The sequence below is a fragment of the Larus michahellis genome, chromosome 14 (genome assembly GCF_964199755.1).
Source record: "Larus michahellis chromosome 14, bLarMic1.1, whole genome shotgun sequence".
NCBI classification, from domain to species: domain Eukaryota; kingdom Metazoa; phylum Chordata; class Aves; order Charadriiformes; family Laridae; genus Larus; species Larus michahellis.
The window spans coordinates 166,973-181,336 of record NC_133909.1 but is presented as its reverse complement, the minus strand read 5'-3'; the positions used below and the strand labels follow the sequence as shown (position 1 = coordinate 181,336).

The following is a 14,364-nucleotide window of genomic DNA, read 5'->3' as shown; positions in this document are numbered from 1 at the left end:
AACTGGCTAATTTTCAAATATTAAAATACAGGGAATATCTGCCAACCTCTCAGTACATGGTTGTATTTGGCGTAGGGTACAGATTGCAGGACAGGAGTCAGAGACTGAGTGGCCAATGCCTGGCCTAGGAAGTTGTCTCTGCCGCTCCTCTGCTTCCTGCTACAGGGCTCACATTCAGATCTGGCTGTTGCCCACCGAGACTTGCGTATGTGCAGTTCTCACTCGTCTGCAAATGCAACACAGGCATGCGCGTAGCTGCTCTACGCTTGAGAGCAACGACCGTCTCTGCTTGAAATGCACCCTTGACATTTTGATTCTTGTTTTGTTTGTTTTAGACAGTAGAGCTCGTGGATCAGTTGCTTCGGAAAGTGGATCCTGCCAAAGACAGGGAACTGTGGGTAAAAGAACACAAAACTGGAGATATCCGACCTGTGGACATGGAAATATAGACTGTTCTGTAGTTGTATGTGATGAGTCCACTGAAGTAACCAGGCTAATGTTTGTTTTTTAAGGGTCAGAAGCGCATAGGGAAAACGTTGTTCCACTACCAGACACCTTGTAATTTATGCCTGTATGGGCTATCTCTGTTACATTTAGTCATTAAAATGGTCCTCATTGTGCTAAGCCTTAAGCAGACATTCCAGGGTGAAGAAACCAGATGTGTGCTTCCCAGCAGAGGTTCCCAATTGCACGCAGCTTCCAGAAGAAATTTGCTTTCTGGTGAAGAGAGAGAGCTCTGTTCTTCAGTGACCTTGTGCTACATCCCTTGCATGACTATCTTTATACAGTATGTTAGAACAACTGTGCAGTGCGCCTCTGGCCAGCGAGTAGATAAATGTTTGAACATGACGCAGGAGGCAGGGAAGTCCTGATCATGAATCCCAGGTCTGTCACTGACTGCTTTCATGGCCATAGGCAAGTTGATTAACTTTTCGGGCTCCCCCATCTCTAAACCCGCATGTCTCGCAGCAATGTTGTGCAAATAGATTTATTTCATATAACACCATTTCCCACCACGGCAGTGAAGTGATGGCCCTTCTCCCAAAATCTGTGGAGAAGACTCCTGTTCTTCCTGTTTTATACTCCCTCTCAGGGACACATAAACCCGTTATCATCATGATTTCTGTTCTGGACCAATCAATGAGGTTGAAAGCGCTGCCATCACCGTTATTTATCAGGAAAGACTTTGTTGTGCTATACCTACCTCATTTGCTGTCTGAGTGCCCTCAATGACAGAAAGAGGTTATATACCAAGGAATAAATGAGATGTTCAGAACCTTTCCTGATTATGCAAGGTGTTTTCTCACAGAATCGCCTTAAAGACAGTCCTCTAACATTTTATTTGGGATCCAGGTTAAAATTGCCCTTTCTTTGGTTCCTTCAGGTGAATATCACAGCCTTTAGGTATCTTCAATTACCAAGTTTGTCCAGATAAATTGTAAGTTCTATCTTTTTAGAGCCTGATTTTCAAAGGTGCCACGAATCTGTGATACTAAATTGCATTAAAAGTAAATGCAGCTGCTCAGCACTTCTACACTATCAGATTCTCAACCTTCGGTTTTTCCTTTGTTACCCTTACTGCAAACAACCAAAAATTCAACCCTACTTTTGGCACATAGTGTTATGTAGTTTGTAGACTGGTTGTGAAAAGGTATTAATTTGATTCTCCTGCTGTTATTTCTGATGGATTATTCAGCATTGCTGATAATATATTTTTCAGCATTTCATACAATGCCAAGATTCTTAAGATTTTTGCTTTAGATCCAGCAGAAACCCTGATTCTCACCACTGTGGCCTTTACTCGGTGTTCACTGGGTTGTCATCTACAGTTTCCCAAACCATGCTATTTCATTTGATCCACAGTTATGTTCCACTTATCTTATCGTTACCCTCCTTTTTTCCCCAGCACCGAAATTGCATCCTTCTTTTGTTCTACTGCTGTTCCAGGGGTTTGTTCACCAGCCTCAAACTGCTGTGATTAGATCACTTAGAATCAATATTCCCCTTTACAGAAACAAACTGAGACACAGTGAAGTCTCATCTGCAACACATTTTTAATATTGTTGCAGTGATTATTTTTCTGGTTTGCTATTTCAACCTGAATTCCGTAGCGTTTTCCTATCGTTCCCTTTCCTCAACCAACTCTTTACCAGCGTAGATGTGTTCCTGTCTTGCAAATGCCTCCACAACCCACTTCTCTGCCATGTCATTAACCTTTATAAACCTTTGCATGTTGGCAGATGCAATGCCGTGATGGCTGCGTGCTCAGGATCCCTGTTCCTGGTGTGACACCTCCTGTACTGCACTTCCATTACACACTTCTGCATTTGCAGCTGCTCTTTTATCCTTGGTGTTGGAAGCAGCCAGCACACTGTTACGTGAGTCTCTCCTAAGTTCCTGCAAAGGCTATTGCAACACAAATGAAACATGATTTTCCTAAGCATCCTGTAGTCCTTGAGCTCAGAATACGTACGCTTCCCCAGAGTCCTGCTGCTCAAGCAGGGAGGTTTTGTGGTGATCTCTCTCTTTCAGTCTTCCTATTGGTTCACTCTCTAGCCTATTAATTTTTTTTGGCATACCAATATATACTTTTCCTATCTCTACCATGCACTTTGGAGGACAGGCACTTTTTCTCTTCTTTTTTTTTTTTTTTTTTTTTTTTTTTTAACCACAGGTGCAGGGTGAGCTTTCAAAACTTCAGTGGCCAAAAATAACTGGGGTGCTTCAGAGCTGCATCTCAGGTCAACCCTGTATTCTAAGCTGTGTATAAACTAAAACGAGCAATCTTGACCACAACTCACCACATTTGATTGCAAAATGAAGCTAGTTGTGCACTTTAAACCGTATTCTCCGTAATAAATATCTGAAGTAATCCGTTATCAATTACACTTTATTTTTCCTCTTTCTTTAAAGATGTTTGTTATTTTATCTATTTTAGACTGGAAATACTGTCCGTTAGCACAGGTTTCTTCGAGGACTGAAATGTATTTTTGTTTCTCTACTAAGGTGTATTTAAGCCGCTCTCAGTTCTTGGTTATATTTTCTGGTAATTTTTTTTACCCTTTTGTTTTACTTACAGACAGTTTTCCTACTTCTAGTTTTTGGTCCATCTGAAATATTGCAGGAATGTGTGAGCTGCACGGAATGATAATTCTCTTGATGGAGTCTGTATCTCTTTTTCACTTCCATAACCTGAGGAGAGCTGTACCTGGCTGTTGATCTTTACCAGGCCCAGCAAACTCTCGCGCGGTGCTGCTCTGCAATGGGCGAGATGCTTCCTCTGCAACAGGAGTTTCATCTGTAATCAGTGGAAGTGTCAGGGAAGTTTTGCTGTTGCTTTAGACAGTTTCCAGCTTATTTCCTGCAAAAGGTGATATTCTCCTGTGATACGACACTGCAGACGGTGGGATTGGTGCTACCTGGCTCATTCACTCTCTGGCTGATGGATCCTGGACAGGGTGGAGCCTTCCAAGTCGGGCAGTGCTGAAGCCCAAGTGCTTCTGAACAGACAGCATCATCAAAGAAGGTAGTGGCATGTTTGAAGGGAAGCACAGACACCTGCCCTCGTGTTTGTTCCTAACAAGGTAAATTCAGGAGTTCCAGCATTGCTCTGTTCATCTTCCATTGAGTTGCAAAAACGCAGTTGAACCCAGTCTTTCCTCATGCAGTAGCTCATCCTGAACAACTTCTTCTCTGGAGCAAGATCAAGCTTCATGTTATGTTAAAGTAGCTAGCGTGTGAAAAGCATGATGCTGCTGCAATGGAACTCATTAACAGGAATAGCAAAGTCCCTTGCCTCCATAGGTACTGAGCTCAAGGGTCATCGTTTCGTCTGGCTGGTGGGCGACGAAACACTTCATGCAAGCTTTCACTATTTTAGTCTTTTTTTTTTTGCTGAGTGACAGGGCTGTCTTCCATCTTCGTACGGCTCTGTGGTCACAGAGCATAAGGTGAGCTTTTGATTAGTAGTGTTTGCTTTCCTCTGAAGATGTACAATTTGTGGGAATTTGCCTCTAGTTCTCTCTGGTAGCTCCTCTTGCCCGTGTCTTTCTTGAAGCAGCCTGTGTTTCAGGAGTCCTGCCACTCCCACAGAGCTCCCTCTTTGTTTAAGCAATGCTGTCACATACTTGTCTCGTGCTGTCAAGCCTCTGCCTCTCTGGCAGTCTCTGCTTCAGCCAGAGCCTTTTGGCCCTTGTCTGAGCTCAAGGGCTTAGTGAATCCTACGGCTTTAAATCCATTGGGTGTCCTGACTCCAGTGCCAGAGCTGGTGAAGCGCTTACCAGCTGTAACCTCAGCTGCCGTACAGAATAAGAACATTTTATTCATCATCCACACCAACCCGCCAATGTCTTCAAAGCCATCTTCTGGCACAGTTTATTCAATAGAGTCCTTGCTGGAAATCTTCCTCTAAGGTATTCTTTCACCTTCTGACAGAACTCATTCTGGATCCAGTGCTGTTGGCTGGTTCCTGTTGGAGTTAATGAGCTGAAAGCGGTGATTCCTTTACCACGTGGGCCAAGAGCACTTTCTCCCATCGCTGGCAAGATTCCAGTTGCTTTCATGGAGGAACATCCCAAAAGGCCTAGTTCTCCAATATCCAGTCTGCTTCAGGTTCACTCACATCTGTAACTCATGTTTGTTCATCACTTCTGTGTGTTGACATCTTTTGAAGGACTTCACCTGTTCCCTTATAGGAACATTATTTCATTATGTGATGACACTGAAATCTTTAGAGATAGCTTTAATTTTTTTTTTAACGTTAAAATATCATAACAACAGTGAAAGTCATATGGAAATACCTGGTATGTTTCTGGAGTACTTTTCTGCCTCTGCAGCCCTGCCTGAGCTGCTCTGGGGTAGCTGTGCTCCCCTAGTAAACACTGAAATCATTCTTCCTTTTATGCGTAACAGGCGGCATGCAAATTCGTGCTCTCGTTCTCTTCATCCGATTCTGCATCTGCGCAGTTTCATGTTGCAGAATTTTGCTGCTTTTTGCCCCATGCTGCAATGTCAGCGTGTGTAGCTGTCCTGTGACAGTGAACTACACTCAGATCATCTCTTTTTGGGTTTTTTTTCTAACAGGAATTTTCTGTAGAGCTTTCACAGAAAACTTTTACATGCTCAATAGCCGTCATAATTTCTCAGACCTTCTGAGAACCTCTTTAAATTTGTCCCTGTTTTCAATGTCATTATTTAAATATTTGCTGCAAGTTAGACTATGTAGAAATGCACGCTCTTCACCTGCTCTTTGGAAGTGCTTGGCATTCAGAGATTTCTTGGAACACAGCAGGGAGCATGTAGGTGATAAGAGACTTTGAAAATCAGGCTAACAAATAGAAATGCACAAGCCTCTTTTTTCCTTAGTCATTGAGTGTATGTATAAGGTAAACATTAAGAAATGAGAACCTCAATTACTAATTGTATAAGCCCTAGCTGCTATACGTGCAGTTCTCAGGAGTGACCCTGTGTCAGGCTGTGGTAGGAGCGCAGCTCTGGAGTGTGGGCCTACAGCTCACCTGCTCATGCAGGTGTAAAAACCCAAATACAAAACTAAGAGAAAAAGCAGCTCTGCCCATCTCTTTCTTCAGTCACACACGGGGACAAAAAGAGTACTGCTTACCCAGGTGGGTCCTTCACTATCAAGCACCTTAAGAAATCCAGACCAGCACCTTGAAGGTCCCCCTGGAATGAGCAGATGTGACTTCTTGGTGTGATCCATTGATGGATTGTTTCCTTCTGAATTGAAAACATATTTGCTATTTCATGGTAGCTAGTGTGCTCCTTTGCACTGGTGCAGCCGGCTGCGTCTGTGCCCAGAGGTGGCAGTCAGAGTCTGGTGTCCTGGAGGCCGTCCTGGTCACCCTTACCTTTCCGCTTTGTGAGAACTGGGTCTTCAAAAGACAGAGTCAAAAAGGCGGTTTTCAAAACAGTGACCTTTCCTGATCATAGACCTTTCTGGAAAGTCTGTAGGCTTTTTGCTACCCATCATGTGTTGAAATAGGAGAACGAAGTCCCAGAGGTTAACGAAGCGTTGCTGTGAATGGTTCTTGTTGTGTTGGCATTCCTCCTGTACTCATACAGCGGTAGGGAGCGGCTGGCGGGTGTCCTTCCTTGCACAGCAGAGGTGTCTGACACTTTACCAGAGGAGCCTGCTGGTTACATTTAACTTAACCAGCTGGGCAGTCACAGGCAGATTCAAATTAAGAACAGACATATAGGGCAGGAAAATATTTAGCTGCCCAGTGGCATTTGAGCTTCTGGATGTGAGGCGCTGGTCTCCCTCAGACCCTGACAGGCGCATCACTCTCTGAATTCTGCTTAGCACATGAAAATCAGTGATGAAACGTTCCCTTGTATCTACTGCTTGAAACAGGGCTCTCCAGCTAATACCCGGTTATGCCACTATGTGTCAGTGCCACAGTGGTGACTGCAGAACGGTTGTTGGCCTTGGGCAGCGCTGTGGTGTCCTGCGCCCTAGCACTGGACTGTAAGTCAGGCAGAGACGCGTCAAGCCTGGCGTGCAGGTGTCCTCCAGGAGCTCGGAGCACACGGTCTTTCTGTTGCATAATGATGATGAAGTCTTTCCTGTCTTTTCTTGAAAAGCACTATTGTATAAAGAATATTCATTATTTTGTCCTATAATAGGTCTTATTCATATAAATGTGCATCTTTCAATTCCTGTTTTCCCTCTTCATTGTTACTGTAGCCGACCTTCCATTACTGAGATACACCAGATTGCATGATCATTTCTTTAATTTTGAATTTTCATAGAACATCTCTGTTGCTTTAATGTGCTGACCAAACTTCATGCTTTTGGATATTTTCTGAGAGTGGTAAATGAAAGCTTTTTGGAGGGGTTATTTTGGATTTTGTTTTGGATTTTTCTTATCAGCCACGGGGTTTGGAAGTGCAATGTCTCCTTTTTGTGCTAGTCACAGTTTATTTTTTCTTCCTGGGCATTTTTTCTGAAGGGACCAACACATAGCACAATTTGACTTAAATTTCTTATCCCACGCATTCCTCAAGGCAAAAACCTTTTGTGCCTAATGATGCATCTGATTCTAAGAATTGTACCTGGACAAAATCTTTCATAGACCAATAAAAAATAAGTCTTAGGTTAACCGCATAATAATTACATTAAAAATACATAAATTTGAAACACTCAAATTTAATTCCCTCAACTTACATTAAGTTGAACTATTTCAGGTGCATTGTAAGAGATAAACTCAGTGGATATTCAGAACGAAAGCTTTTCAGCTGCTGTATGCACATTCAGTGAGCGGACAAGACTATAATTTTGAATATATGCAGTCTTTCAGGGCTACTGATGTAACAAGTAACTGAAATGGCTTGTATCACAACCCTACTAAAATTCTGCTAGTAGTTCCCCTTGAAGTGCCTCTTTAAATGGTATCTGCTACAAGCGTGTGAAACACACAGATTCACCCTACAAATTTCCAGAGCTCAGGAGCAGGCAGCGCACACAGATCTGTGCGGGATTTTCAACCCTCCTTCCTTGCTCCACACCGTGCACTCTTTTAGAGCATCCATGTTCCCAGTAGACCTGCCTTTGTCTCGTTGAGCATTTACTGTCCAGCACAGCCATCCTAAATTCTCAATACTGAAATGGAGTAGGAAATACTAGACTGAAGAGCAACTGCACTGAAGGAGCGTTGCTAACCTAATCTTCTGACGCGTCCTTGGGTATAGGCGTCTCAGTAGAATAAGCAGGGAATTCTGCATAAAAATAGTTTCGTAAGTGGCATTTGGGGCCTAAGCAGGCCTTTATTGTGTAAAATAAAAAAACCAATCTTGACTCTTTTTTAAAGCAGTTGCTGAGAAGTAATTTTCTGGTACTGGAAGTCTAAAGCTGAATAGTGATTTTGGGGATCTCACATCTGCATGATGTGACAATCTTAGTCATTTGAATTTGGGAACGCTTGACCCAAAATCCCTTATTCCCCTGGAGTTTTTTGATGTGGTGGCTGCGATTTTCAGAATAGCCTAAGGACTTTGGATGTCCATTTACCACTCCCTCACTTCAGCAGGTCAAAAATGCTCTTTAGGAACAGCAGCCTCTATCCACTATGAAAAAAGCAGGTACTAGTGTTGGACAAATATTTTCTTCTCCTCCTTAGATGGTTTCCTTTCTTTTGGCAGCCCAAGACAGTGTGAAAAATCCACTAAACAGTTTTGCAGACATTCTAACAGCAGGGATTCAAAGGCAAGCCAGATCACCAGTCATACACTAAAGCAGAGTTTTCTACTAAAATAAAGTTGCTTATTTGGTCTTTTTTGTGTAACTTTTGCTAAATACTTCTAAATTTCTAGGAAAGTCGACTTTTGTCAGTACTAATGACTTATTTTTAAAGATGTTTAGCCAATATTTTATAACTTTCCATAAATTTTGGCTGAATAGACCCCGTAAATAGCTTACGTATCATGCAGCCTCTGTCTGGGTAACTTGTAAATCTCAGATCATTGTGCAAATTATAGGGTGGCTTTTGTTCCATAAGGATACATGAAGGACTCACTGATCTTAAGAAGTTGAATGCAGAAAAGATTGAGGGGACAGATCTTCAGCTTGGGTAAACTGGCAGAGTTCGGTGGAAGCTACTTTATGTCAGCTGTGGATCTTGTCCTTTAGTGTTGAAGGCATTTCCTATACATAATTTTTCTGTCTTACTGTAAAACAATTTCATATGGTTAAACTGTATTTTCCTATATTGTTCTGCAAATTTATATGCACCACAGTGCTCATCTCATCTCCTGTAAAATAAACTGTAGAGACACACATTGAGCATGGAATTGTCTTTACCAAGTTGCTTTTTTCTTCTACCAAAGCCACATGCCTTTTGAATGTAATATCATCAAAGAACACTCGGAGTGCCATATGCGCATGTACTGCTTAATTGACACCAGCTTAACGTAGCTTGAATTTGCAATCAAGTTACTCGGGTGTAATCTACTGGTACTTGTCCGTTTCAGATCTTTGCATCGTATTCAGATGAGTACAGTCCCTAAAGTTTCATGTTTAGTAGGAAATCGATTTAAGAAACACCTGTAGTTAAGTGGGTTTGTTCCTTAAACAATCAGGTAAGCTGACGGTGATCAGTCTGGAAGCAGCTGCCGTGGGCATGCTTTAAATGATCTGGAAGTCTTCTATGCCCAGTCAGTCCCCTACCTGCAAGTTCCATGTGCATCTTGAAGCTTAGTTGAAGAGAAAACACTGTTGTAAAATGTTGTTGTTAATAAATTGTTCTACTTTGAATCTTTGAGTTAACATGCACGCTGGCAGGTTTTCTGACAAAGTCAAAATCAGCCTTGCTACAATCCTGTCTAATCCAACAACTGTCTTCAAAAGTGACCGGCACGGGATACTGCTATGGAAGCAGAGCTCAGAGCAAGCAGATGTTGCAGTTCTGCAGAACACAAACCCACCTTCCCAGCAATTTGTGACTCATGGACCTTTGAGGTAACAACATCATCCACACATCTCATAAATCTCAGCAGAGCTTCCTTCTAAGAATTTTTCCAGTTTTGAACTCATGTAAAAATTAGTTTCTCCAGCCACCTGCACAATGGCATCACACAGCTCCATGGTATGTTTGTACACTGATGTGGTAAGTAGTTGCAGAGGTGTGCATGCTCTTCTCAGAAAAGGAGAAGAAAGGTAAGGCACTGAAAAAGATCCTGGTGGAAGCTTGGTTTTCACAGCAGAGTCTTTGCACCTTGCCCAAAGTAGCCTAACTCTGTTAAAAAATCTCAGAATGCTGTGTCAGATGTTGGTGCATGGTATAGACCAGCTTGGTGAAAATCATAGAATCATAGAATTGCCCAGGTTGGAGGGACCTTTCAGATCATCTACTCCAACCACCAACCTAACTCTGACAAAAACCATCACTAAACCATATCTCTAAGCACTGTGTCTACTCAGCTTTTAAATACCTCCAGGGATGGAGCCTCAACCTCTTCCCTGGGCAGCCTGTTCCAATGCTTAATAACCCTTTCAGTGTAAAAATTGTTCCTAATATCCATCTAAACCTCCCCTGGTGCAACTTGAGGCCATTTTCTCTTGTCCTATCGCCTGTTCCTTGGGAGAAGAGACCGACCCCCCTGGCTACCCCCTCCTTTCAGGGAGCTGCAGAGAGCCAGAAGGTCTCCCCTCAGCCCCCTTTTCTCCAGGCTGAACACCCCCAGCTCCCTCAGCCGCTCCTCACAAGACTTGTGCCCCAGACCCCTCAGCAGCTCCGTTGCCCTTCTCTGGACACGCTCCAGCCCCTCAGTGTCTTTTTTGTGGTGCCGGGCCCAAAACTGGACAAAGCCCTCGAGGTGGGGCCTCACCAGTGCCCAGTACAGGGGGACAGTCACTGCCCCATTCCTGCTGGCCACACTGTTCCTGACACAGGCCAGGATGCTGTTGGCCTTCTTGGCCACCTGGGCACACTGCTGGCTCACATGCAGCTGGCAGTTGACCAACACCCCCAGGTCCTTTTCTGCCGGGCAGCTCTCCAGCCTCTCCTCCTGGGCTTGGAATAATTCTCCACGTGCTATGCTACATTTAACTGCAACTTGCCAGAAGAAGCATTTTCAGCTGTAGAGGACTTTGATACAACTTTGAAACCCAAGAAGGGGAGTTGCCAGCACTCAGAAAAACATAATGGTGAAAGGACTGGAGTGGACGGTAGAAGCAGCAGGGTGGCACATCACAATCTGCCACGTTTAGATGTGAAGTGCCACGATTGAGAGACGGGACGCTGCTTGATGCAAGCAAGATGTCGGTTTATTAGAGGCGTCGGAAAGCTTTTATACAGCTACTTAACAGTTACATAAATTACACAAATTCTATCATTTCTAATTGGCTTAGCTCTAAATGTTTCATTACAATAATCCCTCCTACCTGCGGTTTCGCTACATGCTAGAAGCTACAGTTTTGGAATGTGCTAAAAGCTACAGTGATAACTTGTTGCCTACTCCCTACTTCTTCAAGGTTATTTATCTCAGACCTGCAAGGCCAGTTGTTCCCTGGCTCCTCAGATTTATTTGTCTCAGGTCTGCAAGGTCGGCATACCCTCGAATTTCTTGCATACTTGTACTTTTCTGCTAGCCGCCCCCAACAGTGAAGGGCAGGAGGTTTTACTCCATCTTGCACAGGAACACCTGTGCTAGACTTCTGCAGCCAAAATAATTAGAAACTCAGCTTGGCTTCCACTGTGCAATTAAGCCTTTGACCCTCTCCTATTCCTCAGAAGTGGAAAGGAAGCTTCAAGGGTATCAGTGAGGAGATTTGGTTTCAGACTGCTTTTGGGACTAAGAAGTAGACATGACATGCTTTGTGCCTCAAGCTGTTATTTCAGGAGTTCCTGTTAATTATAAATAAAATTATGTCAGTACAGTCTGCATCTTCTGCTGTTTCCCTGGTCAGCAATATGATGCTGAAATCACCAGATAAAAGCAAGTTTTCTCTATGGTGAACTGGACAGTATGTTAGGAGTATCCTAACTTCTATGTTATCGCAAGTAAGTGGAAGTCAGAGGCTGTGTGCACATCATCAGATCCCATTTTGCTCTGGATGTTGTTCCTCACAGCATCCACACTGCATTTGTGCCGGGTCCCCCCGGCCTTCCGGGGTGGAATCACTCAACTCTTGTTGAAGGCAGAATTTGAGAGCGATTCAGTGGCTGAAGAGAGACGCTCTTTGAGAGGCAGGCTCTCGTGCACTGCAAATGGTGCTGCGGCCCTGCCGCGACATGCCCTGGGCCCCACGTGTTCTTCCCCTTCCCTGACGTGCGCTGCGGATGCAGCTCCAGCTTCAGGGGAGAGGCGCTGCAGCCTCCTGAGGAGCGTTGCAAATGCTAAATCCCCAAGAAGAAGAACAAACTTAAAATTCCTTCCACTTGAGGAGGGGGGGTGGGACACGTTGGGGTGGATTCACACGAATCATTTGAGGGCGGTTTTGAGCAGCATTTTTAAAAGTAAAGAGCTGGATTGCTGCGATGCATTCCTGCTTGGCTTTTCAGTGCTGAACCTACTGGAAAGCCCTGGCAGGGTGCAGCCCTGCCTGCTGTGGAGGTGGGCGGGAGGCGATGCGAGTTCCTTGGCTGTTTTGAAAAGCTGGGCTTTTCTGAGAAGGGCACCGGTGACTGCTGACACCCCTTAGAAATAGTCTTTCAGACCATTCAGAGCTGGGAGAGGCGCAGCTCTGGAAATGCTTCGGATGAGTTGCAGCAGTGAAGCGGGGTTGGGGCACACGCAGAGCACCATCTTGCCTGTGTTGCTCTTCCTGGGCACGTGCCGCAGGTAGGATGCATATTGCCCCTTCCCAGGCCCCTTAACGGGCAGATTCCGAACCAACGGCCCCGTCAACAGGAAGAAGACCCAACAGAAGCCTGGGGAAAACATGAGCTGGCCCCTGCGACTCAAAGGAGAATGCTTTAACCAGCATAGGCGGTGTTTGTGGCGATGCTGAGAACTGCAGTGAATGCAGCCTGGGCTGTCACACGTCACCCGCCCAGCCTGGGCCAAATCCTCACTCACTCTGGCTCTTGTGCCGGGAGACTTCTGCCACAGCGGCATCCCACTCAAATTATATTGGCACCTAATGAGTCAGTGATGGCTGAATGAGGGTTTTATGCCCTCACTTTAGTATTTCAGGGCTAGGCATCTGCTTCGTTGGCTGCAGATACCACTTTGCATTTGTCTAATGCTGTGGAAGCTAAGTGTTACCTTTTGATACCGCATACTATATTTCGATTATTGATTTTGGACTGTCATGCAACTTGCGGGAAAACGCAGCATTTCAGGTGTACCTATTTCAGGCGTACCTATTTCAGCCGTAAGATCGTGTACTCTGCAGTGACCTATGCAATAAAAGCACCATCAATGGATTTGAGGAAAATCTTGGTTTGGTTTGGTTTGGTTTGGTTTTGTGTCAGGCGGGGACTTCCTGCAACCAGCGTACATTGTAAGGTGGATGTTTAATACAACCCACAAGCCCGAAAGCCTTGCAACTTGTTAGAACCATTTAGAGCTGAGCCTTTTCACACAAAACCCCATACTTTGTCACATAAGATTAAATGTTTGTGTAATCTACTTTAAAAAATGGCATTTCTGCAAGTTTTTCTCATATGCTCATGTGTTTGCTCATATGTTTTTCTCATACTGTCCCACGGGTCCCAAACAAGAAAGTCTTGGGAGTGTCTGGAATCCCAACACTGCTCCTGCTATGATAAAAGCAGAGTTAGCCCTTTATCGACAGTAGCCTGCTCTACCTAGCAGACAGAAAGCATTGCCCTGTGGTGCTTGTCCGGACTCTGTCTTTCATTGCAGTGCCCAGCAATTGTTTCCTCCTTTGAAGGAAGTGCCTTCCAGTCCTTCATGAGCTCTGCCTCTTTCCTAACTCAAGTCTGATAAAAACCCAGTAATCAGTAGGTTAGTAAAACTTAACAGCGTCCAAGGAACAGTTAATTAACGGTTTCTTATTTGTAAGCAAAAACCTCATATCAGTCTTGTGTTTTGCAAATGAACACCTCGTTCCACGTTCACTGTTTAGGGTTTTGCACAGGGGCTTATGTCCAAGAAGCCAAAGGCTCATTTTTAATGACCACTCCTAACTCCGTTAAAGTCAGGGGCATGAAGCCTTCCTCTCAACAGCCTTCTACATCTCTTCCCACCCTGTATTAGTTTTCAAGTGTACCTGCCTGTATTTCTCTCTTTTTTTTGGTACCCTGCAGTTGTGAGTTGTGGGCCCTGTCTCTCACCTGAAGTTGAAACAAGCCAGGAAAGCTGTTTTCTTCACAAATCCTTCCTGGTAAAAGCATTTATATTCACCCAAAAAATGAGCAAAAGGTGGTAATTCCTCTCGGGCTGCACAGTCAAGCTGCAGATTCTTGTGCCGAGGATGTCAGAAGTTTGCTTAACTCTGAAACAGATTTAGGCTGTTGGGAGAAAGGTTTTACTCCAAGCACTGCTGGAGCTTGAGATTCAGCTTCTGGTGGCAGAAGGTCCCGCAGCTGTCTGGGCAATGGCAGGAGTTTGAGGGAAGGAGCACCAGGCGTGTGCCGTCTGCGCGCTCTTCCCCAGCTCTCTGCGGATTTCCACCACTGGAGACGGAACACAAAGCAGCAAAAAATGTGAGTTTCAAGAATGTGTCAAAGGTCATCATAGGCTCAGATTTGCTCAAGTTTGTGGTTAAAACAGGACGCGCCCCAGCAAGCCCCTGCAGTCCTCTGCTTCTGCGCCATGGGTGAACTCATCGGTCTCGTTAAGAGCACGTGCATTTATACCTGACCTGAGCTCATTTCGTTTACACTGGAGATCCGAAGAGTTCAGACTGAGAGGCTCCAGCTCTGTTCTGGTTACAGA

General features: G+C 44.5%; 1 protein-coding gene across 8 annotated transcripts in view; it reads left to right on the top strand.

Moving 5' to 3' along the window:
- The window catches only part of GAS7 (growth arrest specific 7), a 109,183-nt gene extending 100,375 nt beyond the window's left edge, over positions 1–8,808 (top strand). For 6 of the 8 annotated variants that reach the window (XM_074607418.1, XM_074607414.1, XM_074607417.1 and 3 more), the window contains one exon: positions 336–8,808. In XM_074607418.1, the coding sequence (XP_074463519.1) occupies positions 336–449 (114 nt within the window). In that variant the 3' untranslated portion in view covers positions 450–8,808. The remainder of the gene's footprint in view (positions 1–335) is intronic. The other 2 variants (XM_074607416.1, XM_074607412.1) reach the window with 1 other exon arrangement.
- The last annotated feature ends 5,556 nt before the right edge of the window (positions 8,809–14,364 follow it).